Source organism: Chinchilla lanigera, unplaced genomic scaffold (assembly GCF_000276665.1).
Source record: "Chinchilla lanigera isolate Chin_1 unplaced genomic scaffold, ChiLan1.0 scaffold00036, whole genome shotgun sequence".
Classification (NCBI taxonomy): domain Eukaryota; kingdom Metazoa; phylum Chordata; class Mammalia; order Rodentia; family Chinchillidae; genus Chinchilla; species Chinchilla lanigera.
Genome location: NW_004955437.1, coordinates 8,070,961 through 8,087,134, shown reverse-complemented (window position 1 = coordinate 8,087,134; position 16,174 = coordinate 8,070,961). Strand labels below are relative to the sequence as shown.

At 61.8% G+C, this 16,174-nt stretch overlaps 1 protein-coding gene across 2 annotated transcripts; it reads right to left on the bottom strand.

The window, feature by feature from the left end:
* Positions 1 to 5,323: 5,323 nt before the first annotated feature.
* On the bottom strand, positions 5,324 to 16,081 carry Mdfi (MyoD family inhibitor; the record flags this gene model as incomplete). 2 transcript variants are annotated; one of them, XM_013517001.1, is given in 4 exon segments in its annotated part: positions 5,324 to 5,949; positions 7,427 to 7,651; positions 10,663 to 10,845; positions 15,995 to 16,081. In XM_013517001.1, coding segments are annotated over 4 exon segments (752 nt in total), but the record flags the coding sequence as incomplete, so codon positions are not given.
* Between the last annotated feature and the right edge of the window lie 93 nt (positions 16,082 to 16,174).

Here is a 16,174-nt window from a genome sequence, read left to right as displayed (position 1 = left end):
TGCGCACCCTGCCTGGTGAGCATGCCGCCGCCCGTGTGTCTGTCCTGCTGCCGGCAGGCTGTGGGCGTCTGGGGCCATGGGGCACAGCATTGTCGGGCACACTCCAGGCTGTGCCGTCCTATCTTCCGGTGCTGGGCTCCGACCCTGCCCTGCGCCCAGCCCCTCCTCTGCTTCTCTTTGGCTCCTTTTGGCACGAACCTAGCCGGGAACCCTTGGTTCACATGACACACGTGTGTCACGTCAGTGCATGCACCAGTTTACGCCCCTGGTGGTGATGTCTGAGGGTCCCAGGTGCACAGCACCCTCCCAGGGTGGGCAGCCCCTCAAGCTGGCGGGAGGGCTGTTGGCATTTGATGGCAGAGGCCAGACTCCCCCGCCCAGGGCAGGGCAGCAGAGTGGCAGGGCGCTCTCAGGGCTGGGGCCTGAGTTGGGGGGGTTCCTGCAGCATTAGTAACTCCAAAGTGTTGGGAAGGGGCTCCCCTGCTTTCCTGTCGAGGTGCTGCTGGCGTCTCTCCCGGTACTGGGGCTGACATTTGCCTTCCCCTGGGGCCCGTCCCTGCGTCCTCCTCCCGAGGGGGTGGAAACTGTGCACCCCTGCAGGGTAGAGTTGCGGGGCGCCCTGGAGAGGAGGTGAGAGAGCCTGGCAGGCCCTGCACCGCGAGCCCTGCTCTCCCTCCCCACCAGGGGTTGGTCGACCCTGCCACCTTCCGCCTCCTTCCCGTGAGCATTGCTCTGGCTGCCTTCTGCCTCTGGGGCTTCCTCTGCAGCCCAGGGAGGCCAAGGACTGGAGTGGCACACCTCTGGGCACGGTCCTCACCGCAGGCAGTGCATTTGGCACCTAAGTGCCTCGGTCTTGGGCGGGGGGCATGTCCTTCAGGAGCTAGTGTCCCCAGAACCCATCCTGCGCAGATGACCAGGGCTTGAATTCTTGCCCTTAGCCTGCTTTTTTGTTTTTTGTCTTTTTGAGGCAGGGTCTTGCTATGTAGTTCAGGCTGGCCTTGAGCTCACTTTGTAGCCCAGGCTGGTCTCGAACTCACAATGATCCTCCTGCCTCAGCCTCCCGAGTGCTGGGATTAAAGGTGTGCACCACCATGCCTGACCCATTGGCCTGCTTCTGAGAGAACCTAACTCAAGAGGGAGTAAAGCCCAGGCTGGCAGCCTGGGCAGAGCTGTAGGTAAATGCCCCTAGGCATCTTCCAGAAACCCCAGTGGAAGGTGTGGGAGGAAAAAGCTCTTTTCCCACCCGCCCTGTGGTCCTTTGTGGGATGCTGTGTGAGCAGGAGTGTTGGGGCTGCAGTAGCTATTTTGTGACCAAGAGGAGCGACACAGACCACATTCTGAACACAGCAGGGCAGGGCAGAAGGATGGAAGCCAGGCCCCCTGATGGCACCTGGCCTCCTGCACAGCTTGAGGGTCACCTCCTTTGCATTTCTAGGTAAGGGGACAATAATGCCCTTATGGGTTAAACCACATATGCTTGGGGTTTCTGCTGCTTGTTAAGCATATCTACTATTACTATGGCCCTTTTCCCTCTATGGTTTGATTTTTTTTTTTTTTTTTTTTTGAGACAGGGTCTCGCTATATAGTTGAGGCTGACCTTGAACCCATGGTGATCCTCCTGCCTCAGCCCCCTGAGGGCTGGGATGACAGGCCTGCACCACCACGCACTGGGGCCTTTGTCTTCTTTGGAACTGGCTCCTCTTTCAGCTAGCCTGAGCCTCCAGCTGGGGGCAGCAGAGAGGGCAAGAGAGGCTTGGGGTGGGAGGCAGAGGGGGCCCACAGGCTTGCACTCCACAGGTGCTTGAGGACCCGAGTCCGGGAACAGAAGGGACAGAGAGGTGCTGGTATCCAGGGTCCCAAGGACAGGGTGGAGGAAGGCAAATCACCCGTCCATCCAGGCAAGGCGTGCGTTGTTATTGTTATTGTTCTGCTGCAGCATCTCAAGGCTGGCCTTCGTGTTGGCCCGGCCAGGCCCCCAAATGGTCCCATAAATCCCGGCCATAAAGAGTAATGAGGAGAGACAGATGAGATAATTAGGAATAAATCTCACCGAGGTCTCTATCCATCAGCGGCCCCGGAACCGGCCAATCTTCCGAGCCATTAGCCGGGCCCCTAATTAATGCTGAGCTGCCCAGCTCTGCTGGGGGCTCCACGGCTGGGAGGTACCCAGGCTGAGGGCACCGCTGCCCCCACAGTCCACCGTGGGCGACCTTGGGAGAAGCGGAGGATGAGCGCGTGTCCTGTCTCCCGGGCCCCACTGTGCCCGCACTGTTCTTTTGACGTCTCTGCCTCTGCCTCCTTTCCCCATCTACTCAGCCCCGGTGTCCCTCTCTCATCAGATGCCACTGAGGCAGGAAGATCTGAATTAGGAGTCGTGGGGCCACCTGTAAATCCTGGCAAGGACGCCATCCATACCCCAGCGGCAACAGTCCCTTCTCTCGGGCTGTCCTTAGGGTTGAACTTGCCATCCTCCTGCCTCAGCCTCCCAGAGTACTGAGATTATAGGAATTCGTGCTACCATACCAAGCAGCTCCTGCTGTTTTAATCTGCCAATCTTCCCCCTTTTTAATTCCACACAGCATCCCTACTTATTTGGGGAGCTTCTCCTCCCCAGTTCTGCATTCTCCTTCTGGAGGGGCAGCCAAGTAACCAACCGTCTCTGGCCACAGAGATGACGCCTGTCTTTGGCCTGACCAATCACAGTCCTCCATTTCCTGGGACAGTGATTGGCCAGTGGTGGGCCTATAACACAGACCTGGCCAATCAGAGTCCTTCCCTGAACTTTACTATGGCGGCTCATGGCCCTCATATAGGAACACATGGAGAGGAGCAACAGCACAGGAGGAGGGGCTGGGCCCGCTGTTCCTGCTCTTACCCAGGGCCCTGTCCTCTGCATAGGGCTGTCCTGAGGGTGCCACACTGCCTCCCTAGCTGTCACGGGGCCCTGGTGCCCAGGGCCAGCAGTAGGATATCTGCAGTCACCCTGAGCCTCAGGGACCCGCCTGGCCACCCACCTTTGCCTCGTCTCCCCTGGAGCCAGTGGAGGTCTGGGACATAATTACATGTGGGACGGGCAGCTGCTTAAAGTTTCCACAGGCCGGCCCTTCTGGGGCCAAAAGGTTGGCTTCTTACGGCTTTGTGTGCCCCACTCTGGGCACCAGAACAGGGGGTACCCCTGAATATGGGGGCGATGGAGATTATGGAGGAAATGGAGCTGACCCTCCCTTGCCAGCAGGCTCCTGGCTTGGTGACTTGCTGTCACCCTGGCCCCGTCTGCTCTCCACACTGGGGATGCTCACCTCAGCGTGGACAACCAGGGCGAGGGCAGCCCCTGAGCAGTCTCCTGGTTGTCCTGGTTGCCCCGACCCTGGACCGTCGGACTTCTGGAGGCACGGTGGGGTCCACAGGAAGCTAAGGCGCAGAGAGTAATGGGACCTTCTACCTGGGACCCGCAGCAGGGCCAGGCTGAGAACTGTCACCCGGCCCAGCCACCTGGTGTGGTCAGAAAACAGGGATGGGGCCCACGGGGTCTCCTCAGGAGAGGGGAAGGGTCCTGGTTTTCTCTGGAGGCGGCAGGGAGGTGGGTGGTGGCCTGCACGTGAATGCCATCTGCTGCCAGCGGAGGTGAGGTGGCTGGGCACAAGCAAGGAGGCGGGGGAGGCAGGACGGGCAGAGGGTGCAGGGCTGGGCCCGGGGCTCTGGGCCCCGCACGGGCTCTGAAATGGGCAGTATGAGAGGGGAGTGAGTGGGGCGTGTGTGCACGTGCGTGGTGTACAGGGCAGTATGCGTGTGGTTGTGCGGAATGATATATGTATGTGACCGTATGGAGCGTGTATGTGTGTGTGTGCGTGTGCATGCGTGTGTGCACACGTGTCGGGGGGCCGGCTAAATCCCGCCACCCCCACCCTTGGCGGCTCAGGTCTCAGGTCTCAACCACTGTCCTAAAGCCAACACCTCAGGCAGCCTCGGCAGGAAGCCAGGGTTTGGAATGCACGGCGCCTCTTCCTGCCAGGCAGCCCCAGGGGCCAGGAGGGGCCTTCCTGCCCACCTGTGCCAGACGCCACAGGCTGGCCCTTCGGAGGACAACTGGGCAGCGCCCTGGGGCCCAGCGTCGCCACCTCCCGCAGCGTGCTATGAGCCAGCTCGGCCACGACGAGGGGCGCTCACACAGCTGTATCCCAACAGAGGGGCCAGGGAGGGCGAGCTCATCACTACTCGGTGGCCTGGCCACCCAGCCGGACGCCAGGGCCTGGGCCTGTGATAATCAAGCCCCCCAGGTGCACAAGCAGGTGACAAAGTCAAGATGTGGCATGGGGTCTGTGCGCTGTCCTCGCACTTTATAAAAAGAGAGAACTCGCGTGACGGCCCCACGCACACACAGGCGGGGCTGGGAAGTTGTGCACGGTGTGTGCACACGCAGAATAAAAGTTAGAAACAAGTGAACACAGGTGAGCGAACATGAGGTCCCGAGCGCGTGACCCAGGGCAGGTTCCTTCCTGTCCTCCCAGTTTTGGGTGAAAATCTGGAAGTGGGCAAACAGGCCCGAGGCGTGCCCCCCAAGGCCCACTCCCTTGGCAGGACTCCCACCCTTGGTGACATTCCGAAGCAGTCTGGATCCCATCGGGCCCCCTTCAGAGTGCCCCTCTGCCTTTCCGATTGCCCGAACCACTCCTGACATCGGCCCGGAGAGCAGCGCCCACCCGCGTCCCTGGGCACGCACTCTCTAAGGCCCGCCTCAGAGCTGCCCAAGTCCTTGCTGTGCGACATCTCTGCTCCTCTGGCTCCTGGCTTCCTGGAGACCCAGTGCGTGTGTTGCCCCTGCTCCCTTGGGGTCCACACTGCTCCGCACAGCTTTGCGGTACTGAGGTCTCCCTTCTCTCTGCACCCCAAGGGCATGGACAGCTGGTCTCTGGGCTCCTGACTCAGGGTCGTGTTTTCTCAGCCCCTGGTGATAGGGAGCAACTGAGGCTGGTACACGACCCTCAGTCTGGCCCCAGCTTGCCTCCCAGCAAGGCCCGCACACACCGGGGTGCTGCCAGCCCTGAGCTGCTGTGGGCACTGCCCTGGGCCTTGCAGTGATTTCACAGGGGCGAACTGGAGGGCTGCACTCAGCGGCAGATTAATTAATCAAAACCCGAACACATCTACTGTTAATTAATCCTGTGCCAAGGTTGACTCTTCTGGCTCTGGGTGCCCTTCCCTGGGGAGGGGTGGTGGCCCCCCTTCCTTGTAGGGGATGTGAATGAGGGAGGAGGGGAGGGACAGGTCACGGGAAGGGGAGGGGGGAGTTTGCTTGAGCAGTTGGTCATGAGGCAGGAGGACGTGGAGATGAACAAGTATCTTTATTTACAGCGACAAATAGAACAGACCCTCTGCGCCCCTCCAGTTTTCGCCATGCTGTCCCTACTGTCCCAGCCCAGCCCTGGCCTCCAGGTCACTTTGTGGGCCAGAGAAGGACGGGCGGGGCTTGGCAGGCCGGGAAGGGGCTCTTTTCACATTTCGCTGTCCTCCAGCTGGGGCAGCAGGAGAGGGGACGCCAGGAGACAGGCAGAGAAGCCCACGGCCCTGCCCCCCGTCCCTCCCCTCCCCGGCATTCACAGTGTTCTACAGCCCTGGCGCCCTGCCCCATCCCACCCTGGGAGTGCCCGGGCGGCCTGGGCGTGCGTCTGTCCGTCCCTGTGCCCCTTGCTGGTCAGGAGGAGAAGCAGAGGCCACAGCACTCCATGCAGATCTCCAGGCAGTCGGCCGACTCGCAGCACGCGTCCAGGATGCCGCAGTCCAGGTCGCAGGGCAGGTCGCAGTCGGCGCACTCTCCGGAGCCGCAGCAGCAGCAGCACAGGCTCGAGTCCTCGGAGCCGCAGGAGCCGCACGTGGCGCAGTCCAGCACCAGGTTGCAGAGGGTCAGGAACTCACAGAACAGGCAGGACAGCACGCAGTGCACGCAGCAGTCTGGGGACGAGCGGGGCCGGAGAGGACACAGTGGGGACCCAGCTGGCTGGGCTCCGGGGAGCGGGCACGGCGCCCAGCCCAGCATCTTTAGGGAGGTGATGACCCTGGGCTCAGCGATTCGGGCCCATCAGAGCAGGGCTCACATCAGGCAGCTGGTGGGGCGTGCTGCACTTGACCTCCCTCAGCTTGCTGGCCTAGGAAACACCCTGCGGGTGACAGGTCCCTCGCCTTGTGGGAGTAAGCTTATGCAGAGCTTCTGTGACACTAAGATTGGGCCTCAATGAGCCCATTCTATAGATGCAGAAACCGAGGCATGAGGTTTAGGAACCGAGAACGGCTCCTAGAATCCTACAGGGGATTCTTTAACCCTGGGGAAATGCAAACCCACAAACCCCCTTCACCCCCAGGACCCTGAGGCCTGCTCTCCCATCACCCGCCTGTCCTCTGACACACAGCCTCGCCCTGAGGGTCTCCCGAGACCCTGCGCGGTCCAGCTGAAGGGGGAGGGTCCTCTCCGCCCTCCGGCCCCATTGGAACTGGCTGGGCCGTGCCCCTCACATGCACACCTCGTGAGTCACCACCCTGTGCCTCCCTGTGGCTCTCCAGATACAGTGTGGGTCCTCTCGGTCCCTGTCACCTCCCTGGCTGGGTCTTCCACTCAGCCTCACTGCCTGCAGCCTCCCCTGCCCAGTGTAGGTGGCAAAGGTGTTCCCACGTTAATCCGACCCTCCTTCTCTCTGCAGTTGTCACAGGCATGAGACCAGGGGCAGAACCTGCGTCCTGCTCTGGGCAGCTTCGGGACCCATCTCCGACAATCAGCACGCTGAATGCAGGCCAGGGTCCCCCGGCGTGGATGGGGCAGGGGTCAGGCAGGCCCTGAGCACAGACAGCAGAACTGGGAACCCAGGTGGCAGAGGATGTTGGTGCTACAAGAGCAACAGCGGGTGGTGCTGTGCATCCTCTGACCCCTCAGGCCCAGCCGAGCACCATTACACTCTGCCCAGTGCTCGGCCTTCACTAGCCGGATGGTCCACGCCTCCAGGAAAATTTCTCTCCTTTTCTTTGTTTCTGGTGCTGGGGACCAAACTCGGGGAACCCAGGATCTTGCATGCGGCATGCACGTGCTCTACCACTGAGCTGCACCCCCCAACCCCTCCAGGAAAATTCCTGATTTCAGAAATGCAGTGGTTTCCTCGGCACTGGCCCCAGGGCCCCAGGCCATGTCCGAGCACTTCTCAGAGAGCAGGGTGGGAGGGGCTCAGCCTCAAGAATGTGGCATTCCTCAGTTTACCCAACAGGTGTGCTCTGCAAGGCTGGCAGATCCGAGTACGCATGAAGGGCTCTGGGGACTCAGCTCCCGGGCCCCAAGCAGAAATTCCGGCCTGGGCTTCTGCATTTCTAGCCCGCCCCTGGAGGCCACGCTACTGCCGCTGGCTGCGGGCCAGGCCGTAAGAAACAGGCTGGGCAGGGCACTTACCTTCCTGCGCCTGCAGGGGGATCTGGGAGGAGGCCGACTTCGTGCTGCCCTTGCCCTTCTTGCTGCCCTGGCTGGCCAGAGACGGGTGCGTCTGCAGCTTCCGGTGGGCCTTGGGGCCCCCAAGAGCACCATTCCCCGCCTGCCTGGCACTGCCCGGCTCTGAGGGGTGGCTGGAGCCATTTGGCAGTAGTGGGGTGCAGCCCAAGGGGTTCCCCTGAGGCTGGCCTGGAGAGGTGAAGAGAAAGGATGCTGGGGGAAGTGTGGAGGCCCCTGACAACCCCCAGTTCTACCTGACACACCACAGGGCACCCCGCCAGGCTGTCTTCTGCGGAGGTGAAACCGAGGTCCATAATTGAAAGCTCAGAGCCACGCCACGAAACAGCAGCAGGCTGGATCCCAGCTCCCGGCTCCCAGTCCAGGGTTCACCCCACAGAGGCAGAGGTGCAAGGTGAAGGGGTGCTCAGAGCCTGCACCCCACTTCCTGTTTTGTTGAGACAGGGTCTCACTAAGCATAAGTTTAGGCTGGCCTTGAACTAGCAGCAACCCTCCTGCCTCAGCCTCCCAAGTGCTGGAATTACAGGCATGTGTGCCACCACGCCCGGTTTAAGACATCACTTTCTTACTCCACCTGAAACTCATTCTCCCGTTCTCGGAGTCCTGGGACTTTGACTATGGGGGACTGGATGAACGAGGACTGCAGTGAAGCAGTTAACCTTCCCCTCAGCTGCTGCCAAGCCCCCAGCTGTTTTTGCCCTTGGTGTGCTGGGTGATTTATTGGAAACATCTGTTTGGAGATTCAGCCTGGGCCTGGAACCCAGGGTTTCCTCAGGCAGTCCCCGTTTCCGGCTCCTTCTCCCTGAAACCCCTGCTCGAGCCTTGGCCCCCACCTCTGAGGCAGCAGCAGCAGGAGTAGGGTGGGGGCCGTGGGGTCCAGGGAAGAAGGAAGAGGAAGCTGGTGGGGGGACTCCAGCTGCCTCCCAGGGCAAGGCACCGAACCTCAGCTTTGTCAGTGGGGTACAGCAAGCTGACCCCTAGCCAGTGCCCAGCTCCTTCCTGGACCTCACTTGGGCAGGCCGGGGTGGCAGTGAGGGCAGGCATGTGCTCTTGGGGCCTCAGAAGGGGCTGTGGGCACTTGGGATCCCCATCCAGGCCTCTGTAAATGCTGGATTCTTTTTTCTTTTTTTTGGTCTTTTTGAGACAGGGTCTCCCTGTGCAGTTCAGGCTGGCCTTGAGCTCACTCTGGAGCCCAGGCTGTTCTCAAACTCGCACCTATCCTCCTGCCTCAGTCTCCCGAGTGCTGGAATTATAGGTGTGCGTCACCGCACCCAGCTGCCTCTGTAAATGCTGGGTACTTCTGTCCCCCGGGGTGGGATGTGGGTCCCAGACCCCGCAGGCTGGAATGCACAGACGATGACAGAGGGGAGGGGGCCTGGCCTTCTAGCAAGGGCAGTGGTCACAACATGGAGCACTTACTGAGGACCCACTGCACGCCAGCCAACCATTTAGGCACTTGCTGAATATTCTTGCACTGCGTCCTCGACAGGGGAGCACCCCATTTTCACTGATGAGGAAACAGAGTCCCAGAGTCGACCAGCCTGGAAATTAGAGCTGGCACTCAGCAGGCGGATAGGCAAGCAGGGGGCAGAGGATCAAATCCCAGGTTGCTACCACTTATGTTTAATTTTGAGACAGGAACTTGCCAAGTTGCTCGGGAGGAACTTAAACGTTCCATCCTCCTGCCTCAGCCTCCCAAGCGGCTGGGATTACTGGAGCAGTTCACGGGTTTGAGCAGTTATTCTGTACCAGGAGCAGCATCAAAAGCTTTTCATGTTGTTGCTTCTTTAAGCATTGCAAGAGAGAGAGAGAGAGAGAGAGAGAGATCTCTCTGTGGTTCCATTTTACAGATGTGAAAAGTCAGACCCAGAGAGGGCAAAACTTGCCAAAGGTCCATCAGCCCAGAAGTGCAGGGCACAGGCCTGCAGGCTGGGAGAACGGAGCCCAGGAGGAGGGAAAGGAGGGGAGACTCTGGCTAGAGGAGTGGCTGGGCCCCTATGTGGGTAAACAGGGGCAAGGCCAGAGGAAGTGGCCAGGCCTGAATCATCCTGCCCGCCTCCTGGCCCCAAGGGGGCCTGGCCGGGCCTTGGCTGGCTGTGTTGCCCCTTGCCCTGCTGCCTAAACGGGCGCAGCGGGCAGCCGGGGCGGAGTGTGTGGCGAGCCGGGTACGGGCACAAGAGTGCGCCTGCGGCCTTGGCTGTGGGGCAGTGTGTGGCTGAGTCACAGAGCAAACAATGGGGCCACAGACAGCACTGTCTGTCCCACGTCCACCCGGGCCCTGCTCCGCGGCCACCGCGCTGACCTCCTCTCCTCGCTGCCGGCAGGGGTGTGTCTGGTGGCGGCTGAGGGCACGGAGCTGGCGGACTCGGTGCCCGGCTTCCAGGGAGCTGGCCTGGCCCCAGATGTCCTGGCCGGAGGTGACGCCCGGTGCTCCAGCCAGCTGGGCAGTCAGCACAGCACAGAGCCCACCGCCAACCTGGGTGCCCTGGCCTGGGATCGGGGCGAGCAGGTCTCTGTGCCTCAGTTTCCTGCCTGTAAGATGGGCTTGACCACAGGTATCCTGATGCCCCACTACAGGCTAACCTGCAAGTATAAGCGCTTATGCCAGCACAGCAATTTGGGAAGTAAAAATGTGTCTGCATGTGGGGACGCACCCCTGTAATCCCAGCACTCAGGAGGCTGAGGCAGGAAGACTGCTGTGAGTTCAAGGCCAGCCTAAGCTACACAGTGAGGTCCAGGCCAGTCTGAACTACATAGGGAGATTCTATCTCGGAAAAAAAAAACAAAAAAAACAAAAAACATGCCCGTGGGTTTGGGGGAATCGTCATTAGTTACTAAAAAATGAGCACTTGGGGCTGGGGATTTAGCTCAGAGGCACAGCATCTGCCTGGCAAGCATGAGGTCATGAGTTCGAATCCCAGTACCCGGAAAAAAACAAAACAAAACACAAAAATGAGCACTCTTCCTGTGTGCCCTGGGTTCCCTGGAAGATGCAGCAATCTCGGCTCTGATCCCACCCACCCCAGCCTTTCCCTCCAGCTGAGCACTGCTCCTGCGGCTGCCCACCCTTGAGGGCCTGGCCAAGCGGGCAGCCAGGTGCTCCCTGCATTTCTGACAATTCATCTGGGTGGGATTCCGCCCTTACATGTTGCTGTCCCAGCCTATGGTCCCCAGGGACTCACACGTCACAGCTTCCGTGGGGACACTGAGGTCAGTGCTGTCCAGGGCTTGCGGAGCCCCAGGGCCATTGCCTTGGGGCATGGGAGGTGCTGCCTCCTCCAGGGAGCCCTCCTGCGATGCTGCTTCCACAGGGCGAGCAGGTCCTGTTCCTACCTCCAGCCCAGGCAGGAGCCTCTCCCTCTGGGCTGGGGAGAAAGCAGAGGGCCAAGGTGTATCCCCAGGGTGCCTTCCGGACTGCCCAGCCGGGCCCCACCCCACAGCTCCTGTGCCCCCTGAGCCGCATTCTTGGCCCTACACCAGGTACTCAGCCCGTTCCCTGTCTGGCACCGCCATGGACACCCAGAAAGCCTAGTCCCCAAGGGTGCGTGAGCAAGGGCGTGCGCTGTGTGCACCGAGACGGTGTCGGGAGAGGCAGGTACCCAGCAGAACAGGGAGGGGGGACGGGGACAGGCGTCAGGGCGACGGGGAGAGAGTCAGATGGGGATGGGACAGCGTGACAGCAGGCAGGGGAGGGGCAGGGGAGAAAGGCAGTGGTGCGGGAGGAGGGACGGCAGGAAGCGGGTCAGAGAGCAGGACCCTGGCCTGGCAGGAGGAGCCGGGGCAAGAGACAGGGCGGCCAGGGCGCAGGCAGGGGAAGAGGCCGCACAGGTAATTACAGTGTTTAGACCAGGAGCCACCTTCAAACCCATAGCTCTGCCGAGGGGAGCGGGGAGCAAGGAGCCCGAGCTCTGGGTCACAGCCCGGCCCAGCCCAGGCTGCACAAGGCGGCCCGCGCCCGGAGTGTGCCCGGCCTCCCCCACCCCACACACACCATGCGGGGGACGGCGCAGACTGAGACGCCCAAGGGTGGCTGGCCACACAGAGGGCTGGAGAAGACAGACGGACAGCAGTGTGACCTGAGAGTGAAAGACAAACCCCGCCACACACGTACCACAGAGACAGCAAGGGGGAGCGCGGACAGAGACCCAGACGGAGGCAGAACTGCCTTGGAAACTGAGCTATAACCTGTCCCGGAGAACAGAGCGGGCTTCTGTGTGGGCCTGTCACCACGGGAGGGCAAGAGCGAAGGCAGGGGTGAGAACAGGGGGGATGAGGAGAGATCCACTGAGGCTGTGCACACAGGACTCCTGGGCTCAGTGGGGCTGGACACAAGCTGGCCCTGAACCTTCAACCTGAGAAATTCTTGTTCCAAAGACGCTGGTCCCTCAGGCCCCTGGGGATAGAGGTCCCGGAGGCCTATGTGGGTGGCAGAGAGGACCTGGGCAGGCGGTGACTTGCTCAGGGTAAACCACAGGCCCCATTGGAGCAGGGAGTGGGGGCGGGGCGGGGAGGGCGTGGCGCCTGGGTCTCCGCTGGGCGCCCTTCCTGTTCAGGGCCGCTCCTGCCCCACCCCCACCAGCTCTTCAGGCCTGTCCAGAGCCGCCCTTGCCACCAGGATTGACCACAGACAGGTCAGACAGCTTTTGGAAGATCACAGCAGGGACAAAAGGGGACAGACATGTGGAGACGCAGCCCAGGAGCTCAGGGCCGGGGTCCTAATTTCCAGGGACAGTGGGGCCTGGTAGCCCTGGCTCTGAGGGGTGCTGCCATGGCCCCGGGCCCTGACCCAGGATCCTGCCTCCCCACGGGGTATAATGAAAGGCAGTGAGGAGCAGGAAGGTCCAAGTCGGTCACCAGCTGGGGCAGGTTCCAGCAATCCGGTCAGCTTGTGTGTACAGGGGACCCGAAGGCTTGGCCCTTAGGATTCGAAGGAGCGCAGCAGGCCTGCCTGGTGGTCAAGGAGAGGCTCTGCCCCAAAGTCTGCGGGGTGCACAGGGGTGACCCTGTTCGTGCTGTAGCAGACAGAGCCCAGATTTCTGCTCTCTTGGCCCCCAGGGTTAGAGAGGGGGAAGGTGGGAAAGAGTGCAGGGGACTGGAGTCCCCTCTGCACCACTCCTCACGGCCACCAGCATGGCTGGCAACCTCAGCCTCCATCAGGAAGCTCTGGACCGCAAGGCCGAGGCCGGCCTGCAGCAGCTGGCCATTCTGCCTGAGTCTCAGACCCGGGGAATGCGAGGAAAGGCAGAAAGCAGTCTGTGGTCTGGACCTGGACACACAGATGGACAGGAGAGGTCCCAACAGGGACTCAGCACACCAAGAGCAGAACAGGAGCGAACCACATGCTCAGGGACAGGCAGCAGAATCAGGGAAAGCTGGGTGTGGTGGTGCACACCTGTCATCCCGGCACTTGGGAGGCTGAGGCAGAAGGATCGCCGAGAGTTGGAGGTCAGCCTGAACTACATAGAAATTCAAGGCCAGCTTGGGCTACGTAGTGAGACCTTGCCTCAAAAAAGAAAAAAAAAAAAAAAAAAAAGAGAGAGAGAAAAGAAAAGAAACAGAAGAATCAGAAGGAAGAAAAGAGGCAGCAGTAGCGAAGCCCAGGTTAGGAAGGCTCGGCCACCCCAGAGACCCTGACATGGACAAGAGCAGCCCTGGGTGCAGGAGGAGCAGCAAAGCCACACAGGTGGCAGGGTGACGTGCACACATGTCAAGAGGCCACGGAGCCAGCTGTCCCTTTGTGAACAAGGGACATCACTGTCCAGGAGAGACATGCAGAGCGCCTGTGAGGAGCGGCTCTCAGAGGGCGTGTGCGTGTGTGTGTGTGTGTGTGTGTGTGTGTAGTGGCAGGGCAAGGTGCTTGGCGGGTGATCGGGTGGGGCTGGAGCCCCCAGCTGGAGCCCTGCTGTCCCTGCTCACCTGACGGGGCGGCACCAGCATGCCCATGGCACCTTGGAGCAGAAACCCCAAGCCTGAAGCCCCATGCACCCTGCCCCTATGGGTTTCCTTCCCTCCAAGCCCGGGCAGCGCTGTGAGCGCTGGTGTGGGAGGGGCCGCGTTCCAGAGCTCCAGTGCCTGGTCCCTCCAAGCCAGCCCCTCCTGGCTCTGTGGACAGTGGCCTGGGCTTCCCCTTGGAGCTCCAATCAATCCGCTCTGGAGAGAAGCCGGGACCTTTCTGATCTGGAACCCTGTACTTGTCCCTGTTGGCCCTGCGTCCATACCCTCTGCCAGCATCTTACACGGATCCAGCGTGCAAAGGTCCTGGGTTCCAGGCATGCCGTGGCTCTTGGCCACCACCAGGACTGCTGACCGGTCTGCCTAGACTTACATGGTGCCTCTTGACCGCTGTCCAAACCCAGCCCATCCTTCCTGACCCAGCTGGAGCCTCTCTTCCTCCGCAAGCCTTCCCTGACCCCAGGCCGGCAGCGCCTCCTCCAGGCAGTGCAGTTGCTGGAAACTTGGTGCTTGTGTCCCCCTCGCTGGTCATAACTCGGTCACAGAGACCTGGCTGTTCGAGGGGACTGCAGCCTTCCCCTTCCCCTCCACTGGGGTGGCTGGGTTTGCCGCACCATGGAGGGTGCTCAGCACAGGTGAGTGCCGTGTCCTGGAGTTCAGGGCGCCCCAGGTCAGAGAGACAGAGAGGCTGGAGATAGTGGACTCCTCTGATGTGCATGTGGTCCTAGGCCACCAAACTAAGCTGTTAGCTAGGCGGGGTTGCCTTGGTTTTATTTTAGGTCCAAAGGCTCTGGTTCCCCAGGAAATTCGATTTAGAACCTGGTGCAGGAATGTGACACCGAAGCGCTGGGCAGAAGTCTGCCGCGGGTTGGGAGCCAGGCTCCTGGGGCTCCGGGGACGGGTAAGGAGGCGGTCACTGGGGGAGCCAAGGGTGTGGGCTTGGCCACCTGCCCCAGCCAGGGCTGCTGAGTCCCCCGCGTCCCCTCTACATCTTGGGCAGCTAAGGAAGGGCCCCTGGCCTTGCCGCCCTGCACTGGCCCGCGGGGGCGTGGGGGGCTCGGCCTCGGCTTCAGGCGTCTGTGGGGTTTTGGCTAGGTCGCCTGCGGTTTGGGCTTCCTGGGCAGCAGGCTCAGTCTCCCAAGACGACGGCAGGAAGGCAGAAAGAGGCCTGTGTTATGAAAGCCGCATTGTCTGGCCTGGGCCGCCCCGGGGAGGGGGTGCACTGGAGTACTGGGGGCCTCCAGGTTCTGCTCAGGAAGTGGTCCTGCCTGGAGCACACTGACCCGGGCACAGGTCAGATGGGTGGGTCTTGGAGGAGGGGGAGGCCGTAGTGAGGACAGAGAAGGCGGATAAGGGAGAAAGAAGCACGGGGGTGGGAGAGAGGAAGGAGGCGAGAGGAGGGAGGCCGGCGCGGTGGGGGGTTCGCAGCCCCGGCCCAGCATTCCCTGCAGCCTGCAGGCACCCCCATAGTGAACAAGCTCCTTCTGCAGAAGGGGCAGGGACTCTAGGGGAGTAAAGGTGGGGCAGGCACACTGGTCTCGACCCTGTGCTGGCCATCAGTCAGGCCGCTTCCCTCCGTCCCCACTCTGGTGTGAGGGACGCCGGCTCCAAGGTCCAGGAGGTCCATCTCGGGGAGACAGGATCCCAGCCATTTCCCCAACCGGACTTGGAGGCTGAGGTGGGGCAGGGATGAGGTGGAGGCAGAGGGGTGCAAGGGGTGCGAGGGAGGCAGAGCCTGGGTGACCCGGGGTTCCACTCGGTACCCGTCCCCTGCATGAATCCCAGCGCTCCCAACTTCCCCCAGGAGCCTAAGCTGGACCTGTGGACCGTGGGGTACTGGGAGCCCAGGGCAGACCCTGCAGGATGGCAACCTGCCTTGTCAGGAGTGTCCTGCCAATGCACACCCAGGACTTAGCTTCCGAGGTGGGGAAGAGGCCGTCCACCAGGTCACTGTGTGGCTGGGCCTGCAGGTCAGGACGGTGGGGCCCGGCAGGACAGTAAGCGGTAGAAGAGGGCAGAAGGAGGGAAGGGGCCGTCCCACAGCAGCCCTGGGCAGACAAAAGTTTTCGGGAAGCGCTGGGCTCTCCCTGGGCTGGGGGAGGGGAAGGAGAGGAAGGCTAAGGCAGCCCCACTCCCGCCAGCCAGAGGCCCCCGTAAATATTTACACACTGGCAGAAATGGTGGGAACACACATCCCAGGGCAGAGAGACAGATGCCTCGGGGCGTGTGCGCTATGTCTGTGTGTGCGCGGCTTTGTGTCTGCTGCGTGTGCGCACGTGTGTGTGTGTGTGTGTGTACACGCGCGCGCGCGCGCTGTGGGTGTGCTACGCCTGTGTGTCTGCTGCGTGTGCGCCTATGGGCTGAGGGGAGTCGGAGCCAACTTGGCGCAGCCGCCTCCGTTCCGGCCAGGCCTTCCCACCCGGCCCTCCACTATCCTTGGAGCGGGTCCCCGACACCCAGACTCCTCACCCCCACCCCACGGCGCTCCCGGGGCGTCTCCGCGCTCCTCGAGCAGGGGCAGGGAGGGAACCAGCCGACCCTCGCCCCCCTTCCCGCTCCTACCAGGCTCCTGGGCTGCGTCTGGGGCTCCATGGGGCGCGTCGTGGCGACAGGGGCTTTGGCCGCTCACCTGGGACATCGGCCCGGGACCTGCAGGGCACAGGGCTCAGCGGGCTGCGGGGGCTCGTGCGCTGTACCCCGCCGAGGGCCACAGCCCGGTGCCGCCCGCGCCCCCTCCTCCGC